Source organism: Scyliorhinus torazame, chromosome 16 (assembly GCF_047496885.1).
Source record: "Scyliorhinus torazame isolate Kashiwa2021f chromosome 16, sScyTor2.1, whole genome shotgun sequence".
Lineage (NCBI taxonomy): Eukaryota > Metazoa > Chordata > Chondrichthyes > Carcharhiniformes > Scyliorhinidae > Scyliorhinus > Scyliorhinus torazame.
The window spans coordinates 200,392,108-200,413,255 of record NC_092722.1 but is presented as its reverse complement, the minus strand read 5'-3'; the positions used below and the strand labels follow the sequence as shown (position 1 = coordinate 200,413,255).

The following is a 21,148-nucleotide window of genomic DNA, read 5'->3' as shown; positions in this document are numbered from 1 at the left end:
CCCGAATAGGGGTATTGGAACGGGAAGAGACATCGCGACGCTCCCAGAGACGACGGGGCCCGAACCAGCACCTGCATCACCACCGGGGCTAAGACGATCAGCGAGGACGACCAGGGCACCCATTCGACTCATCGAATCAGTATAGTAAAGCAAGAAATGCCTCTGTAAATAATTTTTTTGGGCTGCACAGTAAAAGCGGCATTGTAAGTAGTACTAGTAGTTGATATCGGAGCATATATGTGTTAGCGGCATCCTAGGTACCGACTCTGTAAACCCCTACCACCATACGGCCCACTACCCCGCCGGGTTCTTTTTTAACAAGGGGTGAATGTGGTGGCATGTATTAGGGGTATTAAGGTACCCTGTGATGCCGAGAAACTATTGGTGGATAGACGCTGGGTCCCGATTGGATCAGCTGCCTACTGGCTCCACCCAGTAAGGCGGAGTATAAGAGCCCGGGTTCTCCCAGCAGCCGCATTCTGTAACTGAGCTGCTGGGGAACAAGTCTGCGTAATAAAGCCATCGTTCAACTCCTTCACATCTCGTCTCGTGAGTGATTGATTGTGCTACAATACAAAGATCTGTAGAGGGACAGGTAGTATTGAGGAAGCAGGGGGGCTGCAGAAGGATTTGGACAGGCTAGGAGAGTGGGCAAAGAAGTGGCAGATGGAATATAATGTGAAAAAGTGAGAGGTTATGCTTTGGAAGGAGGAATGGAGGCAAAGACTATTTTCTCAATGGGGAAATGTTTAACAAATCAGAAGCACAAAGGGACTTAGGGTTCCTTGTTCAAGATTCTCTTAAGGTTAACGTGCAAATTCAGTCGGCAGTTAGGAAGGCAAATGCAATGTTAGCATTCATCTGAGAGGGTTGGAATACAAGATCAGAGAGGTACTTCTGAGGCTGTATAAGGCTCTGGTCAGACCCCATTTGGAGTATTGTGAGCAGTTTTGGGCCCCGTACCTAAGGAAGGTTGTGCTGGCCTTGGAAAGGGTCCAGAGGGAGGTTCACAAGAATGATCCCTGGAATAAAGAGCTTGTTGCATGAGGAACGATTGAGGACTCTTGGGTCTGTACTCGTTGGAGTTTAGAAGGATGAGGGGGTTCTTATTGAAATTTACATGATACTGCGAGGCCTGGATAGAATGGATGTGGAGAGGATGTTTCCACGAGTAGGAAAAAGTAGAAGCAGAGAACATCATCTCAGAGTAAAGGGACGATCCTTTAAAACAGAGATGAGGAAGAATTTCTTTAGCCAGAGGGTGGTGACTCTGTGGAACTCTTTGCCGCAGAAGGCACTCTTCCAACTTCTTCCATCGGGCAGGAGATACAGAAGTCTGAGAACACACACGAACAGACTCAAAAACAGCTTCTTCCCCACTGTCACCAGACTCCTAAATGACCCTCTTATGGACTGACTTCATTAACACTACACCCTGTCTGCTTCATCCGATGCCAGTGCTTATGTAGTTACATTGTATATGTTGTGTTGCCCTATTATGTATTTTCTTTTATTCCCTTTTCTTCCCATGTATTTAATGATCTGTTGAACTGCTCACAGAAAAATACTTTTCACTGTACCTCGGTACACGTGACAATAAACAAATCCAATCCAATCCAATCCAAAGAAGGCTGTGGAGGCCAAATCACAGAGTGTCTTTAAGGCCGAGATAGATAGGTTCTTGATTAATAAGGGGATCAGGGGTTGTGGGGAGAAGGCAGGAGAATGGGGATGAGAAAAATATCAGCCATGATTGAATGGCGAAGCAGACTCGATGGGCGAGTGGCCTAATTCTGCTCCTATGTCTTATGGTCTTACAGGGTTAGAGTTCTGTCCATAAATTGTTGAAAGAAGCAAGATGATAAAGAGAAAACAGCAGACAGTCTTTATAAATAGAGGCGCAGAGTTCAAAAGCAAGTAAGTGATGGTAAACCTTTAAAAAAAAACTGGTTCTGCCTCAACGAGAGAAGTGTGTTCAGTTATGGGTCCCGCACTTTAAGGAGGATGTGAAGACCGTAGAGAATGCATAAATGGTTTATGAGAATGGTTCCAGGGATGAGGAAGTTCAGTTAAGTGGATTAATTGGCTGTTTTTCGTAGAGAAGAGAAGGTTGAGAGGAGATTTGATAGAAGTGTCCAAAATTATAAGGGATCCAGGCAGAGCTGATTGAGCTAAATTGTTTCCATTGGTAGAAAGGCCGACAGCCAGATAGGGTGATGGCAAAAGAACCAAGGAGGAGTTTTGAAAATACCTTTTTGCACAGTGAGTGGTCAGGGTCTGGATTGCATTGCCTAAAACTGCAGGAGAGGCAGATTTGGCTTTCGGAGGGGGATTGGATAGGCACCTGAAGAGAAAATATTTGCAGGGCTACAGGAAAAGGACTGAGGTGTGGGACTGATTGGTGGAATAGATGACACATACTGAATGGCCTCCTTCTGTGCTGTAATCATTCTTTGATTCGTTGATTTTTTAACATGTTTAGGCTCCAATTTACTCGTCAAGCCCCTCCAGGCAATGCCCTCTTCCCTTGCTCACTACTCAAACCCTGAAATCATACCTAAGTGTCAATTTTAAGTGGAAATAATTTCCAGAATCACAAAATGTTCTTTTGCTTACCATGACCCTGCTGTTAACAATCATCAGAAATAAGACTGAACCTGGGGAGTGGATAAAGGTGATAGTGAATCTTGACACCCCCCATTTCCCCAGATACTGTACATTCCACAAAATGAATCTCACTCTCTCACCACACCGCCTTCCACTTTGGATGGCCAGGCTAATTGTGCGCTGCATAAAAATTACACAGTGGTGCCAATAGCTCAACGCGACACGGTTTATTTGTAAATTATGATACAGTCAGATCATTGTTTGATGTTACAAAGCAGAATGTAAATGGACTGTACTATTATCCAACAGGACCAGGCCATTATAAAACAAGACTAGGAATCATCAGTACTTAGTTGCATAAGTTACTTTCAAAAAAAAAGAAGTCTTGCTCTCCGTTTCCCGATCTAGACTGAAATCAGGATTCCAAAGGCAGTTCCTGAGATAACTCTCTGATCACTATTCCATTTTGTCTCATTTTCACTAATGCATGCTCATTAAAGCTCAGCTTGCCCACTTTTCATGATACACCATACACATTCATGACACGTAACACTCCAATCGCACTCTGCCAACCTCAACTTCTCTTCCTAGATTTATTGCTAGTTTGCTCCTGCGGAGAAGCTGTTAAACACCCTATTTTGAATTGCAGGAGCATTAATTAACCTTCATTAAATGTCCATCAACTGCCCAATATCAAAGTTTACCCTCAATAATTTACACCAATTCTATATTGCACGTTTCCTCATTTCATGACTTAATTGGCATAAATTTTTAACACCAAAAACAGAACGTAAATAATTCTAAATAATGATATCTGATACAAGAACATAAACTGAAACTGATGATGTCCTGAATCTAGCTATTTTTTATATTTACATGCATAATCTATCTATATTTCAGGATTATGGAAATTCTATGCTGATTATACAAAATTCCCTTGTGAAGTTAGACTGCAGTAAAAGCTTGAAGCTGTAAGAATCCAGGAATGGGCTGATAGGAATGGACAGGTTTGCTCTTATTGCTTAGACGCATTCAGAATAAAATTATGAAATCTTGCAACATCTCAAGAATTGGTTATAAAATACAGAAGAGGGTTTACTGAAGTACATATGTTGAGGTCAACCGATATTAGAAAAGTGGATTCTTCTAAACCTGAAGCTATTTTCAGAAAAGCTGTGTTTTTAAAAAAACCGACACATTTAGTTTGAAGGAATGCAGCCATCCATGACGTTATAACTCTGAGTCTCATCTGGCAGTAACTGGCTGTTCAGTTGAATTTTAACATGTCTGTAATTTACCCACCACACCTCTGTAAACTTTCATTCCTTTCAATTTGTGTTATACACTATATAACGTCAAGAATGATTACAAGATGTGCATTACATAATTTAAGAAATGCTTTATTCCTGAACAGCCAATGAAAGAGAGGACCACTGAGGTTTAAAGGACTGTGTGTCTCCTACAAAAATAGGCGAATAAACAGGACTCTTCTCAGTTCCCAGAACAAATGGTTGAACATCATCTGCCAATGTAACAATTTGAACAGCATTAGTATCTATAGAGTAATGATAGCAAAGCAAAGCTAGTTGCAAAAAGTTTTATCAAATAGCGTTGAGCAATACTGTGCTGAGTAATGTGCCCAGCTGACGAGGAAGCATCATATCATTCTAGCTCCCAACACTGCCTGAAAGTTTCTAGCCCATGTGTCACTCTTAGCCACAGCAAAAGTCATGGCAACTTTTAATTGGTGTCTCTCATTTCTACTAAAAAGAGTCATATAACTATAACACATTGAGAGACCCAATTAATGCACTATGGTACCAACATATACCTCAGTTTATAGAATTGAATCTCCAGAGTCATATCCCTTCAGTTATAAATGTGAATTGCAGTGTTAAGTATCCAACGATGGGCTCCTGAGTCACATTCTCTGTTGGTAACAAGGGAGAAAATGCAATATGGCGTGTAGCAGAAAAAGTTGCATCTTTTACCAGACTTTTTCTCTCTAGTCACCTGTGAACCAGGGCGCACGTTTCTTGTTAATTACCTTGTTTAATCAACGCTCTGCAACAATACTATATACAAAAGATCTTCCCTCCTCTGGAGAACTTATGCAAAAAACTAGTAGAAAAGATTTTATAAATAAATAAACTATACCAATAAACTGCAGATAAAGCTCACATCACTCAGGTTTCTGAAGTTCTCTGTCTCTTATTAAGCAGTGTGAATTTTCTTGTGCGTGATGTGATCAAAAATATTAAAGTTGAGATTTATTTGGGCTGCATAGATTTGATCCAAGTAAAGGACGTTGTCAGAGCATGTTGGGGTCCTTTCTGAATATCAGGAACTCTGCTGAAAACTTCACCTCAATAACATTCCAAGTACAAACAGGGACCAATAATGTCGGCCCACTATAGAATAGGCTCTAACTTTACTATTGTAACTCTGGAGTGTTTTGTGGTCTGAGTAACTAAAGCAAGAGCATAAACATGGCTAGAATCTCTACAGCAAAATCAGAGAAAACTTGTGAAGAAACAACAAAATTGCAAATACTGTGAAACAGTTTGTCAATGTGACCAGCATCTCTGCACATCCGCAAATATTGGGCACTTCTGACTCACCTGTCTCTGCGGATGATGTTGGTTCCATTTAGTCTCCCCTCCATCACACTGCAATAACTACACAATAACCTCGAGGCTGTGGAGACCCCATCAAGTCAAAAACATTTTGAACAGACTAACTTCCTACATTTTTGGCACAGTTTCAAGAATGGCAATTTTCAATTTTATGTACTTTGGGCATACTGAAGGCACCAGTGAAAAAAGTCCAGAATAACTCCTGCCTATTCTGTTAGAAGTAAATAATATAACAATAATAATTAATTTAAAACATCCAGCTCTGCTCAAAGATCCGGCTTTTGAGTAAATCTGTTGCATATGGAAAATGCAATTCTCCTTTGACCAGCTGTAAACTATTAACTCTACTTAGACACTTTAGTGTCCTGAACTCGCCATGTGTAGAACACTACACAATTCCAGTTGTCTACAAGTGGCTTTCCACATACTCAATAACCTTAATGTTACCGTCTCACTGGTATAAACTAGCTCAGCAATCCAGCAGTTGAAATATAGCGACATTTATTCCATTTTAGGCTTGCAGTGTCTGCCTGACAGTCCCATTAAAAAATGCACATTGCATCTATAAATTAAAAATATATATATAAAAAAAGAAATATTAGTACTTCTTTTCTAAATAATTTGAAGGCACCCAGCCCTTTTGAGGGCATCCACTATCTATTTTTTGACAGTACCACCAACCATTGGGATTACGTTCCAGGACCTCCACAGAACAGCCTTCTTGGAAACCCATGGTCTCCTCATCTCCCTGATACTCAGCGATTGTAACGTACACCTCTCTCCAGTTATTCTGAATGAACTGTGGTTTCCCCTGGATGCACACTGCCTTTGGTCTCACAGCTGACACAGGAATTCCATTTTTTTGGGAAGTTCTGTCCATGGCATCAGATTCATTTACTCCACACCTTTCCGAAGGTCTGATCTTTGCCTGGCTGGGAACTGACACTGTAGCTGAGTGTAGCGTGTCAGACTCCTCACTCTTTTTCCATAACCGGATATTGTTGAAGGATGCATTACGGCGAATGTTCACTGTGGACCTGATATTCTCATGGCACGTCATAGATTCATTCCTCCTGAGTGAGCCAATGAGGTTGTTACTTTCTTTGCTCGAGGGGGAAACAAAAACAGATTGTGGCCTCACAGCTACCTGTTTCAACCCATTCCTCATTTTTACTGGACCATTCATACCTCCTCCTAGCCTAGTAAATCCACCAGGGGGCTTTGCAGGAATTGGGGGTGTTGCTCTCCTTCGACCAAGGTTGATGTTTTTTAATGCCTGGACCTTGTTGTCTATTTTCTCCATGTTGTTAAGTTGATTTTCATTCACTGACCTTGCTGTACAAGATGTTTCAGGCTCTTTGGGAATCTCTGATGGTTTGCCACTAACATTCTCCAAATAGAAAACAGGGGCCCAGCCCTCAGCATCGCCAATTCTAATAAACCACCAACCACTGTCCTGTTTTTCCAGAACCTCTACCATTATTCCTGCTGGGAAACTGATTTCATTATCCTGAACTTTTTCATATTTATCCACTGTTTTGTACTGGCAGAGTGATTCTGTTTCCAGTCTTGCTAGTCCAGTTTGGATTGGCAAAGTATTTGTAGTAAGATCCACTATACTTTTAGTTAAAGAGTCTTCTGAATTTTCAGACGATGTTAATGAGATAGTTTCTGCATCATCGTTTTTTGCCCCTATGGAGCTGTGTTTCAGCTGTCCTGTGGGCCGCAGCTGCCGCCTGATGGTGCTGATCTCCATAGTTTGTGCTTCTGGTTTCACCAATAAAGGCTTTGGTCTCACAGAGGGCTTTGGTCTGGTTATGGGACTGGGGGTAGCATTCTGCTCTGTATGTGCATTTGTTTCAGACGCTTCCTTGTCTTTCTTTGGCACAGTTTTTGCTGCAGTGCAGGCATTTATATCAAAGGTGGATTTGCAACAATTCTCACCATTTTTTCGAGCATCAATTTTTTTCTCAGATTTTAACTGAAGATCTTTTGAAGAGTGTGTTGGTGAAATGTATTTTGGTGAATTGTTGGTCTCAGATGCTGGGAGTGTAGCAGCAACTTGAGTAACAATTTCATAAACCCGATTAGATTCTAAACTATTGATGCTGCCGTCCTGGTTGCATTCCTTATTACTGGGTGGATGTACCAGCTGGTCATCAAGAGACAAGTTTTCTGAAGATTCACTCACTTCAAAGCAGGCTTTTGGCAGTGTGGATAGTGAGCATGCTTTGCTTGGGTTCTGGCTGGACTCGGCCTGGTCCTGACTTAATAAAAGTTCCTCTGTCTGCTCATCAGCATCCAACTTCAATCCAGTCTGGAGCTCAGGGTCAAAGAGTGTAGAAGGAATATCATACTCTGGTTCCTCGAACTTGGGTTTTTGCTGCATGCATTCACTCTCATTTTCTGCATCCTTTTCCTCGGAGTTTGGCTTATTTTTGGTGGGTGGTGCCGGGGGAGGGATTTTTGGCCGGATTAGCGTGCTGCTTCTTCTCGATAGATTTGGCTTTTTCCTCTTGTCAATGTATGAAGATGGTGCCCAACCTTCCTGCTGTCCAATCTGCACATACCACCAGCCACCTAAATTTTTCTCAATGACCTAAGGATTAAATATGTAAACAATTACTTCAGACAGGTACCAAAGGATAATTAAACAAAGATAGTGCATCATTTCTAGTGCTACAAGTGAATGTACATATCCATATAGTTTTGTATATAGAATGTACATATAGAATGTACATTTCCATATAGTTTTGTCGCTAATCCTTGTTCATAAGCACACTTTAGGTTAGTTGTTAAAATATTTGAAAGGCACTAACGTTGCTGAGTGGTTCAAAGAGATTTAGGGAGTAATCGATTTGCATCGTCATGCCCGACTTGGTGGCATGATGAGGTCATTGAATCTCGTGGGATTTACGACGCTCGGAAATCCTCGTGAGATCTAACGAGATCTACATATTTAAATTTTTAAGATAAATTTAGAGTACCCAATTTTTTTTTTCCAATTACGGGGCAATTTAGCGTGACCAATCCACCTACCCTGCACATCTTTGGGTTGTGGAGGTGAAACCCACGCAGACATGGGGAGAATGTGCAAACTACACACGGACAGTGACCCAGGGCCGGGATTCGAACCCAGATCCTCAGCGCCGTAGTCCCAGTGATAACCACTGCACCACGTGCCGCCCCCGACATATTTAAATGAGCCATTAGGTGATGCTGATCTGGCCAGGCTTCCGGATGCATTGGATTTGAGATGCAACACCCTGTTCCACTGAAGGATCAGCATCAATATCACCTGTATCAAGTGAGTTGTTCACGTCAGAAAAATTTATCCTTCCCTCACTGACCACATGCCCATTCTCGTAGGATTTACATCTGATGGGACCGGGCCATCCAGCATCGTCATTGCCCCCGCCACCCGAGAGACAACTTCAGAGGAGAGCTCTAAGGAGACCACCAGATGCGTCACAGCTCTCACCCCCACCTTCCACCAGCGCAGAGATACACACTTCGGTGACATTGTGACGGGATTCTGGGGCACAATCTGGTGAGCACCACACAGAAGCTGATGTACCTCGGGTGGAGACAGGAACGTCCAGGGGAGTCAGCAGTCACAGGTTTGCGGGATCCCAAATTCAGCTCAGTCCCAGTCAGATAGAATCATAGAAGTTTACAGCATGGAAACAGGCCCTTCGGCCCAACCAGTCCATGCCGCCCAGTTTTTACCATTAAGCTAGTCCCAGTTGCCCGCACTTGGCCCATAACCCTCTATACCCATCTTACCCATGTAACCATCTAAATGCTTTTTGAAAGACACAATTGTACCCGCCTCTACTACTACCTCTGGCAGCCCATTCCAGACACTCACTACCCTCTGAGTGAAGAAATTGCCCCTCTGGGCCCTTCTGAATCTCTCCCCTCTCACCTTAAACCTATGCCCTCTAGTTTTAGACTCCCCTACCTTTGGGAAAAGATGTTGACTATCTACCTTATCTATGCCCCTCATTATTTTATAGACCTCTATAAGATCACCCCTAAGCCTCCTACGCTCCAGGGAAAAAAGTCCCAGTCTATCCAGCCTCTCCTTATAACTCAAACCATCAAGTCCCGGCAACATCCTAGTAAATCTTTTCTGCACTCTTTCTAGTTTAATAATATCCTTTCTATAATAGGGTGACCAGAACTGCACACAGTATTCCAAGTGTGGCCGTACCAATGTCTTGTACAACTTCAACAAGACGTCCCAACTCCTATATTCAATGTTCTGACCAATGAAACCAAGCATGCCGAATGCCTTCTTCACCACCCTGTCCACCTGCGACTCCACCTTCAAGGAGCTATGAACCTGTACTCCTAGATCTCTTTGTTCTATAACTCTCCCCAACGCCATACCATTAACTGAGTAGGTCCTGGCCTGATTCGATCTGCCAAAATGCATCACCTCACATTTATCTAAATTAAACTCCATCTGCCATTCGTCGGCCCACTGGCCTAATTGATCAAGATCCTGTTGCAATCCTAGATAACCTTCTTCACTATCCACTGTGCCACCAATCTTGGTGTCATCTGCAAACTTACTAACCATGCCTCCTAAATTCTCATCCAAATCATTAATATAAATCACAAATAACAGTGGACCCAGCACCGATCCCTGAGGCACACCACTGGTCACCGGCCTCCAGTTTGAAAAACAACCCTCTACAACCACCCTCTGCCTTCTGTCGTCCAGCCAATTTTGAATCCAATTGGCAACCTCACCCTGGATCCCGTGAGCTTTAACCTTCTGCAACAACCTACCATGCGGTACCTTGTCAAAGGCTTTGCTAAAGTCCATGTAGACAACGTCTACTGCACTGCCCTCATCTACCTTCTTGGTCACTCCCTCAAAAAACTCAATCAAATTTGTGAGACATGATTTTCCACGCACAAAGCCATGCTGACTGCCCCGAATCAGTCCTTGCCTCTCTAAATGCTTGTAGACCCTGTCTCTCAGAATACCTTCTAGCAACTTACCTACTACAGACGTTAGGCTCACCGGTCTGTAGTTCCCAGGCTTTTCCCTGCTGCCCTTCTTAAACAAGGGCACAACATTCGCCACTCTCCAATCTTCAGGCACCTCACCTGTGGCTGCCGATGATTCAAATATCTCGGTTAGGGGACCCGCAATTTCCTCCCTAGCCTCCCACAACATCCTGGGATACATTTCATCAGGTCCCGGGGATTTATCTACCTTGATGCGCTTTAAGACTTCCAGCACCTCCTCGTCTGTAATATGCACACTTCTCAAGACATCTACACACTTCTCAAGACATCTGCACACTTCTCAAGACATCAAGATGCCAAGCCTCTGAACAAGGTTATCCCACAGCTGATGCAGAAGCAAGGACATGACCGTGAGTGGATGTCAGTGACACTCTAGAAAGAACTGCCGTTCTCCTTCTCCAGCACTGGCAGCAGGTCATCCTACATCCTCACTTTCCTTACTCCAAGCCACAGGAACAAAAGATGCGGCAGCAAACAAACACATGGCATTCAGGCATTTGCAGCTACCAGCGAGAGCAAACACAACCTGCAGCACCACATGAGAATATTTTGTTTATTAAATGGTCAACAGTAACAAAGGTTTGAAAATGAACTACATAACTTTCCACATATCACAGTAACCATTAAACAACCAAGGAAACATCACTGTTCCATATTGGTGCCAATACAAAGCTAGCCGCTCATTTTTACAAAAAAAAAACATTTGTAATCACCCCTCGCAGGTTCCTCTCCAAAAACTGGGGATAAGGCTGAGAAGGGGTTATCATGCCCAGAACTTTGTCATAGAAATGCTCTGTCCATCAATGTGTGACTTAAGAACAATACAGCACAGGAACAGGCCCTTCAGCCCTCCAAGCCTGCACTGATCACATGTCCTATCTAGACCAACCGCCTGTATCCTTCTATACCCCATCTGTTCATGTGTCTATCCAGATAAGTCTTAAAGGTCCACGTATCACAGCCATTCTCTGTCCAGGAGCCGCAGCTGTGCAGGCCCCTCCCACACGGCCCAATCTCACCGCAACCAAATCCTGGCATCCACATATTCCACTGGCGCTCAAGGTGCAGTTGAACATCCTTGACTTCCGGTGCGTTTAAGCCACGGGGACATGCCAGTTACATGCAGCACTCACAAAACCAGCAACAAAAGCATCAGCAATCTGCAAAAGCATTTCCTCAACGGCGTCATCAGGTGGCCCATTTGGATCAATATCGCGCACCAGGCCCTGCAGCGACTTCTTGCTTCAAACTGGATTGCCTTCTCGAGTCATACATCCCCCTGAGCCCGGTGTTCCAGGACCCAGGTATCTTAGAACAAATTGTCCTTCTTTCCGGCTACAGGAAAGGAAGGAAACAGCAACAGCAGCCTCCAGGCATCTGCAGTCACCAGCAGGAGCAAACAGCAAACAAAACCTGCAAATATTTGAGTTTATTGACAATATCAAAATGCAAAAGACAACACAATGAGGACACCAATTACTGGGCACCCAGAACACATTCACCGCACCCCCTTCCCCCACCGCACGACCTACATCAGCGGGAAGGCTCATCAACACAGCACAATAGAAAAGGCCATTCCAGCAAGGAGCATGGCTGAGGAGAGTGAAAAATATTCCACACCACCCAAGAGGGGCACAGTTCAATCCAGAACAGGTCCGGCACGTTATAACCAAAACAAAAATACAGAGCAATCACCGAAAGAGAACACAAAGCGGGCAGCAAGACATTGAAGGCACCAGCGGTACACCAAAGACAAAATCAAAACAAAAAACAAAAAGAACACAATACCAGCAGCTGCCGAGTCAGCGCATGCACCCCCCACCACCACCGCCCCCCCTCCCCGCAGCACCCCCCACACCCCCTCCCTGCAGCCACCCCCCACATCCCCTCCCCGCAGCCTCCCCCCACCACCCCCCCTCCCCACAGCCTCCCCCCAACGCCCTCCCCGCCCCTCCTCCCCCACCACCGCCCCCCCTCCCCGCAGCCTCTCCCCCACCACCCCTCCCCGCAGCCCCCCCACATCCCCCTCCCCGCAGCCTCCCCCCCACCGCACTCCCCGCAGCCCCCTCCCCGCCCCTCCTCCCCACTCCCCCCACACCGCCCCTTCCCTGCAGCACCCCCACTACACCCCTCCCCGCAGCCCCCTCCGCGCAGCCCTCCCCACACCACCAACACCGCCCCCCCCCCCCACTGCCCCCCTCCGCGCAGCCCTCCCCGCACCACCGCCCCCCTCCCCACAATCCCCTCCACGGCAGTCCTCCCCGCACCACCTCCAACATCCCAACACCGCCCCCCTCCCCGCAACCCCCTCCCCACTGCCCCCCTCCCTGACCCCACCACCGCCCCTTTTCCCCGCCCCTCCTCCCGCAGCCCCCCCACTCCTCCCTCCCCACAGCCTCCTCCCCACTACCCACTCCCTGACCCCACCACCGCCCCCTCTCCACGCAGCCCCCTCCCCACTGCCCCCCCTTCCTGACCCCACCACCGCCCTCTCTCCCCGCACCCCCCTCCCCACTGCCCCCCCTCCCTGACCCCACCACCGCCCCCTCTCCCCGCACCCCCCCTCTCTGCAGCCTCCTCCCCGCAGTCTCAGCGGCAGACCTACATCAGTGGAAAGGCGCCCAATGCGTGTACAGCAAAGCATGTGTGTATGAATGTCAGTGCGTGCATATCAGCAAGAGAGTGCGTGCAGAAGAGTATATGCATGAATGATTGCGTGTGCATACCAGTTAGAGTGAGCATGCATGAGAACGAGAACCTGGAGATATGAAGTGCTCTCACAGCGAACAAGACCAATTCCTTATGAGCAATAGCCTTCAGCTGTGAAGCTAGAGGCTGCTCACAGTCAGAGGGAGTTAAAGCGACCTTCAGAATAGAACCAGGAACAGGACATTGTCCTGGGAGTGTTTGATAGGACAGACAGGCAGCAGCCACTGTTATGGGTATCCTCGAAATTTAGAGATGGCTTGAAGGCCTCATGGACGTAACCCGCCCCCCCCGCCACCCCCCCTACACACCCTCGCAGCCCACGGACAACCCCCGACCTGGAAAGCTGCAGCCCCCGACCAAGCCGAACCCCCCTGAGGTATCGTCCCACCCTCCCAAATCACTTTGCTCTGGGAAAGCAGCTCCAGGCTGAAAATGGAATTGACTGCTCACTCCTGAGGGCCCAGCATCAGCCACTGCGCCAGCTTCTCGGTTTAAAAAAAAAAAATAGTAAACGGCACCCAAGTGATTTCCCACGAGGGAGCCGGTTATTCCCAGGAGGATATTACATTTGACTTGAATCTTGGTAATGAGATGGAAATTGGTGCGAACTGGAATCAATGATTATACACGTCATATCTGGGCGTGATCCAAAACCTGCCATCAGGAGAGGGCCGGTTAGATAGCAAATTGATTCACACCCTCGATTTTGGCCTTTCCCGCTGTTTAACTGGTGCGCCCATTCACAGCGGTTAAATCGCACCCTATGTGTGGGCGAATTACCCAAAAGGCCGGACAATCACCCTGCCAAATGCACTCAAAATGACACTCAGAAAGGTTTGGGTTAAATTGCGCGCTTAAGTCCTGTAGTTTTATAAACCATATAAGGAATTTTAAAAAGAGAGCCCAGGAAACAAAAATGTTGATTGAGTCATGACATAGCAATTACACAGTTGAGGAAACTGTCAGCCAGGTGGATTTGTAGGCATTGAGGATGAAAGACTGGGAAATTCTGGCAAATCCCAATCCCTGACATTTCTGTAGATACATCTATAACAAACACATTAAAAAACAATGATGCAAAATAATTCAATCCTGGCAGACCATTTCGAAATAGGTGAATTAAAACTGTCACCCAAAACCAGTTTCCGAGGCAAGGTAAGCTCATGTTTTATATAAAGGTTTGACAGAAAGACAGAATGTCTTCCAGCTCTTTTTTTATGAGGAATTTCAGGGTTTGCAGGACCAGAGGGGAAGCAGGTGTGAGTTATTGGTGCAACTGTCCCATTATTAGGCAGTCTGGGAACAATGGTGTGGAAGCTGTGGCCCCAATGGCAGCTTTGCAGGAATTTGGAAGGTAGTAAAACAGGGACAGAAATAAAAGGCAGTCAGGGGGAAAGTATAAGGCAGAGAAGCCATAGTCAAAAATCAAAAAGGGCGACAGTACAAGGTACAGTGACTGAGGGGAGCTCAGTGAATAGGACCAGGAATACTAAAAGAAATAAAACGGGACGTGAAAACATTAATGGTAAGCGACGCGGCAGGTTGTTACAGGAAGATATGGGTTCGACGACAAGGAAAATTAGGAGAAAGGTTAAGAGGAAATATAACTTAGGAGAGGTTACTGATCGAGGTGTTAAGATTCAGAACAGAGGTAAAAAGCCAACATAAGTGTACTTTACCTGAATGCTCGTAGTATTCGGAATAAGGTAAATGAGTTGATGGCGCAAATCATCGTGAATGACTATGATTTAGTGGCCATTACTGAAACATGGTTAAAGGATGGTCACGACTGGGAGTTAAATATCCGAGGGTATCAAACTTTTCGGAAGGACAGAGTGGATGGTAAGGGAGGTGGTGTAGCTCTGTTATTTAAGGATGACATCCGGGCAACAGTAAGGGATGACATCGGTGCTATGGAGGATAAGGTTGAATCCATTTGGGTGGAAATCAGGAATAGTAAGGCGAAAAAGTCACTGATAGGAGTAATCTATAGGCCACCAAATAGTAACATTATGGTGGGGCAGGCAATAAACAAAGAAATAACAGATGCATGTAGAAATGGTACAGCAGTTATCATGGGGGATTTTAATCTACATGTTGATTGGTTTAACCAGGTCGGTCAAGGCAGCCTTGAGGAGGAGTTTATAGAATGTATCCGCAATAGTTTCCTAGAACAGTATGTAATGGAACCTACGAGGGAACAAGCGGTCCTAGATCTGGTCCTGTGTAATGAGACAGGATTGATTCAGGATCTCATAGTTAGGGATCCTCTCAGAAGGAGCGATCACAATATGGTGGAATTTAAAATACAGATGGAGGGTGAGAAGGTAAAATCAAGCACTAGTGTTTTGTGCTTAAACAAAGGAGATTACAATGGGATGAGAGAAGAACTAGCTAAGGTAGACTGGGAGCAAAGACTTTATAGTGAAACATTTGAGGAACAGTGGAGAACCTTCCAAGTGATTTTTCACAGTGCTCAGCAAAGGTTTATACCAACAAAAAGGAAGGACGGTAAAAAGAGGGAAAATCGACCGTGGATATCTAAGGAAATAAGGGAGAGTATCAAATTGAAGGAAAAAACATACAAAGTAGCAAAGATCAGTGGGAGACTAGAGGACTGGGAAATCTTTAGGGGGCAACAGAAAGCTACTAAAAAAGCTATAAAGAAGAGTAAGATAGATTATGAGAGTAAACTTGCTCAGAATATAAAAACAGATAGTAAAAGTTTCTACAAATACATAAAACAAAAAAGAGTGGCTAAGGTAAATATTGGTCCTTTAGAGGATGAGAAGGGAGATTTAATAATGGGAGATGAGGAAATGGCTGAGGAACTGAACAGGTTTTTTGGGTTGGTCTTCACAGTGGAAGACACAAATAACATGCCAGTGACTAATGGAAATGAGGCTATGACAGGTGAGGACCTTGAGAGGATTGTTATCACCAAGGAGGTAGTGATGGGCAAGCTAATGGGGCTAAAGGTAGACAAGTCTCCTGGACCTGTTGGAATGCATCCCAGAGTGCTAAAAGAGATGGCTAGGGAAAATGCAAATGCACTAGTGATAATTTACCAAAATTCACTAGACTCTGGGGTGGTCCCGGTGGATTGGAAATTAGTAAACATGACACCACTGTTTAAAAAAGGAGGTAGGCAGAAAGCGGGTAATTATAGGCCAGTGAGCTAAGCTTCAGTAGTAGGGAAGATGCTGGAATCTATCTTCAAGGAAGAAATAGCGAGGCATCTGGATGGAAATTGTCCCATTGGACAGACGCAGCATGGGTTCATAAAGGGCAGGTCGTGCCTAACTAATTTAGTGGAATTTTTTGAGGACATTAACAGTGCGGTAGATAACGGGGAGCAAATGGATGTGGTCTATCTGGATTTCCAGAAAGCCTTTGACAAGGTGCCACACAAAAGGCTACTGCCTAAGATAACGATGCATGGCATTAAGGGGAAAGTAGTAGCATGGATAGAGGATTGGTTAATTAATAGAAAGCAAAGAGTGGGGATTAATGGGTGTTTCTCTGGTTGGCAATCAGTAGCTAGTGGTGTCCCTCAGGGATCAGTGTTGGGCCCACAACTGTTTACAATTTACATAGATGATTTGGAGTTGGGGACCAAGGGCAATGTGTCTAAGTTTGCAGACGACACTAAGATAAGTGGTAAAGCAAAAGGTGCAGAGGATACTGGAAGTCTGCAGAGGGATTTGGATAGGCTAAGTGAATGGGCTAGGGTCTGGCAGATGGAATACAATGTTGACAAATGTGAGGTTATCTATTTTGGTAGGAATAACAGCAAAAGGGATTATTATTTAAATGATAAAATATTAAAACATGCTGCTGTGCAGAGAGACCTGGGTGTGCTAGTGCATGAGTCGCAAAAAGTTGGTTTCCAGGTGCAACAGGTGATTAAGAAGGCAAATGGAATTTTGTCCTTCATTGCTAGAGGGATGGAGTTTAAGACTAAGGAGGTTATGCTGCAATTGTATAAGGTGTTAGTGAGGCCACACCTGGAGTATTGTGTTCAGTTTTGGTCTCCTTACCTAAGAAACAACGTACTGTCACTGGAGGGTGTGCAGAGGAGATTCACTAGGTTAATCCCAGAGCTGAAGGGGTTGGATTACGAGGAGAGGTTGAGTAGACTGGGACTGTACTCGTTGGAATTTAGAAGGATGAGGGGGGATCTTATAGAAACATATAAGATTATGAAGGGAATAGATAGGATAGAGGCGGCCAGGTTGTTTCCACTGGCGGGTGAAAGCAGAACTAGGGGGCATAGCCTCAAAATAAGGGGAAGTAGATTTAGGGCTGAGTTTAGGAGGAACTTCTTCACCCAAAGGGTTTTGAATCTATGGAATTCCTTGCCCAGTGAAGCAGTAGAGGCTCCTTCATTAAATGTTTTTAAGACAAAGATAGATAGTTTTTTGAAGAATAAAGGAATGAAGGGTTATGGTGTTCGGGCCGGAAAGTGGAGCTGAGTCCACAAAAGATCAGCCATGATCTCATTGAATGGTGGGGCAGGCTCGAGGGGCCAGATGGCCTACTCCTGCTCCTAGTTCTTATGTTCTTATGTCTCTCTGTGTCTGCCATCAACCAATATAAAAAAATGAAAACTGTGCCCATACACAACAGAACACCCCCACCCCCTCCACAGTATATGCCCCCCCCCTCCCCACCCCCGGGCAGAGTCAGGGGGGCAGTTCCCAGGCATCACCTTTCCCCCTAGAGCAATCTGCTCTTTTGAACTCCCCTGGCAGGTTCTGCTCCCCAGGTGAACACTGGGGTCCAATCCCTGTTCAGGCGGGAGTAAAACTGGGACCTGTCCCTTAACCGACATGTGGTGGAGATCCCGGCCTGGGGAGTGGAGCCTGCCTTCAGGCAGAGAACTCACGAAGAGCAAATTCTAAGTGGCAGTTCATAGATCTATCTTTGTTATGTCAGCTATTTAAAGTGTAATTTGCAGCTTATTTTGACCACAATTTGTCAATTAACTCAGTTCTAATTCATTGTGATTTTGGGTTGATTGTTGAAGCAGAATTTATAAAAATTGAAATCTTGTTCATTTTTGTTGGGAGCCATTTCGCATATTTGGTTCTTTTCGTTTTTGGTCTGGACAGGGTCATAACATTTTACAATAAGAATTGAACTCTCCAATGCCAGATTCTATTGGAGATTGTTAAAACATGCTGTGTACCTCAGCTTTCTGTCCTCCACGGAAGCTAATCCCATCGGCAATGTGTGTCTGGAATTCTGCAATGGTGTAGTACTCCACTTCAACAGCAGGTGGCTCTGGGGGCTTTGGCAGCTGGAAACCCTGCTCAACACAAAAAACCAACATTGATTAAAAGCTTCGAAATCAATCTGGTATTTTCACAACCTTTATTGTAAAATAACGTTTTTATTTCCTTGACTCTATTTTTAAAAGTCCTTATATGGTATATAAAATTCCAGAATTTAAGGGTGCGATTTAATCAAAAGATTTCTAAGGATGCCATTTAATGGAAAGGTTTCAAAGTGTGGGAGAGAGCAGCAACTACCGCTCGAGCTGACGATCCCACCACCGATATCAAATGTTAATTGGCCACTTAACGAGGCCCCATGATGGTCCCGCCGGCTGATTCGCTGGGACTGCGCCCGCCAGTTCCTGCCAAAAAGGGAGAGCAGCATTTAAACCGATCCTGCACAGCCAATCCCACACAGCAGGGACCATGTCACTGAGGCGACCAGCCCCACGATTCGGGGATGCCGGCCTGGCCAGATTGTTGGGCACAGTCGAGTGCAGACGGGATGCCCTGTTCCCCCAGGGGGCTCGGAGGGTCAGCCACAGGGCAGCCAGTGTCACCTGGGAGTAAGTGGCAGCGGTCGTCAGCTCAGGAAGTGTCATCAGAAGGACCAGCACCCAGTGCCATGAGATCAACAACATCTACCGGGCCACACGTGGCTGGTACCGGCCCAGCCCCCAGACTGCCCACCCACCCCATCCCCCAGCCTGACACCCCATCCCACCACAGCCCGCCCCATCCCAGCACCCCACCCCATCCCGCCACCCCACCTCAGCCCGCTGCCCCACCCCATCCCGCCACCCCCTGCCCACCACCCCACCCCAGCCCGCCACCCCCTGCCCACCATCCCATCCCAGCCCACCCCCCCATCTCAGCCCGCCGCCCCACCCCAGCCCGCCACCCCCTGCCCACCCCCCCATCCCAGCCCACCCCCCCATCTCAGCCCACCGCCCCACCCCAGCCCAGCCCGCCACCCCACCCAGTCCACCCTCTCCAATGATCCTGCGCCTGACACCGTCCCCGCCCAGCACCATATTGTGTCCCGGACCACCACCCATGTCCAGCAGTGCTGCCCACCCCAGGCACCACAAAAGAACAAAGAAACATACAGCACAGGGACAAGCCTGTGCCGACCATGCTGCCCATCTAAACTAAAATCTTCTGCACTTCCTGGGTCCGTATCCCTCTATTCCCATCCTATTCATGTATTTGTCAAGATGCCCCGTAAACGTCACTATCGTCTCTGCTTCCACCACCTCCTCCGGCAGCGAGTTCCAGGCACCCACTACCCTCTGTGTAAAAAAACTTGCCTCGTACATCTCCTCTAAACCTCGCCCCTTGCACATTAAACCTATGCCTCCTAGTAATTGACCCCTCTACCCTGGGAAAAAGTCTCTGACTATCCACTCTGTCTATGCCCCTCATAATTTTGTATACCTCTATCAGGTCGCCCCTCAACCTCCGTCGTTCCAGTGAGAACAAACCGAGTTTATTCAACCGCTCCTCATAGCTAATGCCCTCCATACCAGGGAACATTCTGGTAAATCTCTTCTGCACCCTCTCTAAAGCCTCCGCATCCTTCTGGTAGTGTGGCGACCAGAATTTAACAGTATACTCCAAGTGTGGCCCAACTAAGGTTCAATACAGCTGCAACATGACTTGCCAATTTTTATACTCAATGCCCCGGCCAATGAAGGCAAGCATGCTGTATGCTTGCTTGACTACCTTCTCCACCTGTATTGCCCCTTTCAGTGACCTGTGGACCTGTACACCTAGATCTCTCTGACTGTCAATACTCTTGAGACTTCTACCATTCACTGTATATTCCCTACCTGCATTAGACCTTCCAAAATGCATAAGCTCACATTTGTCTGGATTAAACTCCATCTGCCATCTCTCTGCCCAAGTCTCCAAACAATCTAAATCCTGCTGTATCCTCTGACCGTCCTCATCGCTATCCGCAGTTCCACCAACCTTTGTGTCGTCTGCAAACTTACTAATCAGACCAGTTACATTTTCCTCCAAATCCTTTATATATACTACAAACAGCAAAGTCTCAGCACTGATCCCTGTGGAACACCACTAGTCACAGCCCTCCAATCAGAAAAGCACCCTTCCGTTGCTACTCACTGCCTTCTATGACCTAGCCAGTTCTGAATCCATCTTGCCACCTCACCCCTGATCACGTGTGACTTCATCTTTTGTACCAGTCTGCTTTGAGGGACCTTGTCAAAGGCATTACTGAAGTCTATATAGACAACATCCACTGCCCTTCCTGCATCAATCATCTGTGTGACCTCCTCAAAAAACTCTATCAAGTTAGTGAGACAGGACCTCCCCTTCACAAAACCATGCTGCCTCTCACTAATACGTCCACTTGCTTCCAAATAGGAGTAGATCCTGTCTCGAAGAATTCTCTCCAGTAATTTCCCTACCACTGACGTAAGGCTCACCGTCCTGTAGTTCCCTGGATTATCTTTGCTACCCTTCTTAAACAAAGGAACAACATTGGCGATTCTCCAGTCCTCCGGGACATCACCTGAAGACAGTAAGGATCCAAAGATTTCTTTCAAGGCCTCAGCAATTTCCTCTCTTGCATCTTTCAGTATTCTGGGGTAGATCCCATCAGGCCCTGGGGACTTATCTACCTTAATATTTTTCAAGACACCCAACACCTCATCTTTTTGGATCTCAATGTGACCCAGGCTATCTACACACCCTTCTCCAGACTCAACATCTACCAATTCCTTCTCTTTCATGAATACTGATGCAAAGTATTCATTTAGCACCTTGCTCATTTCCTCTGGCTCCACACTGTCCTTCAGTGGGCCCATCCTTTCCCTGGCTACCCTCTTGCTTTTTATGTACGTG

At 46.0% G+C, this 21,148-nt stretch overlaps 1 protein-coding gene across 4 annotated transcripts in view; it reads right to left on the bottom strand.

Annotated features, from left to right (window-relative positions):
• Positions 1–2,819: 2,819 nt before the first annotated feature.
• The window catches only part of sh3pxd2aa (SH3 and PX domains 2Aa), a 395,200-nt gene continuing 376,871 nt past the window's right edge, over positions 2,820–21,148 (bottom strand). For 2 of the 4 annotated variants that reach the window (XM_072479782.1, XM_072479784.1), the window contains 3 exons: positions 18,190–18,309; positions 5,925–7,842; positions 2,820–4,129 (listed from right to left, as the gene is read on the bottom strand). In XM_072479782.1, the coding sequence (XP_072335883.1) occupies positions 4,008–4,129; positions 5,925–7,842; positions 18,190–18,309 (2,160 nt within the window). In that variant the 3' untranslated portion in view covers positions 2,820–4,007. Of the gene's footprint in view, positions 7,843–18,189; positions 18,310–21,148 lie in introns of all 4 variants that reach the window. The other 2 variants (XM_072479783.1, XM_072479785.1) reach the window with 1 other exon arrangement.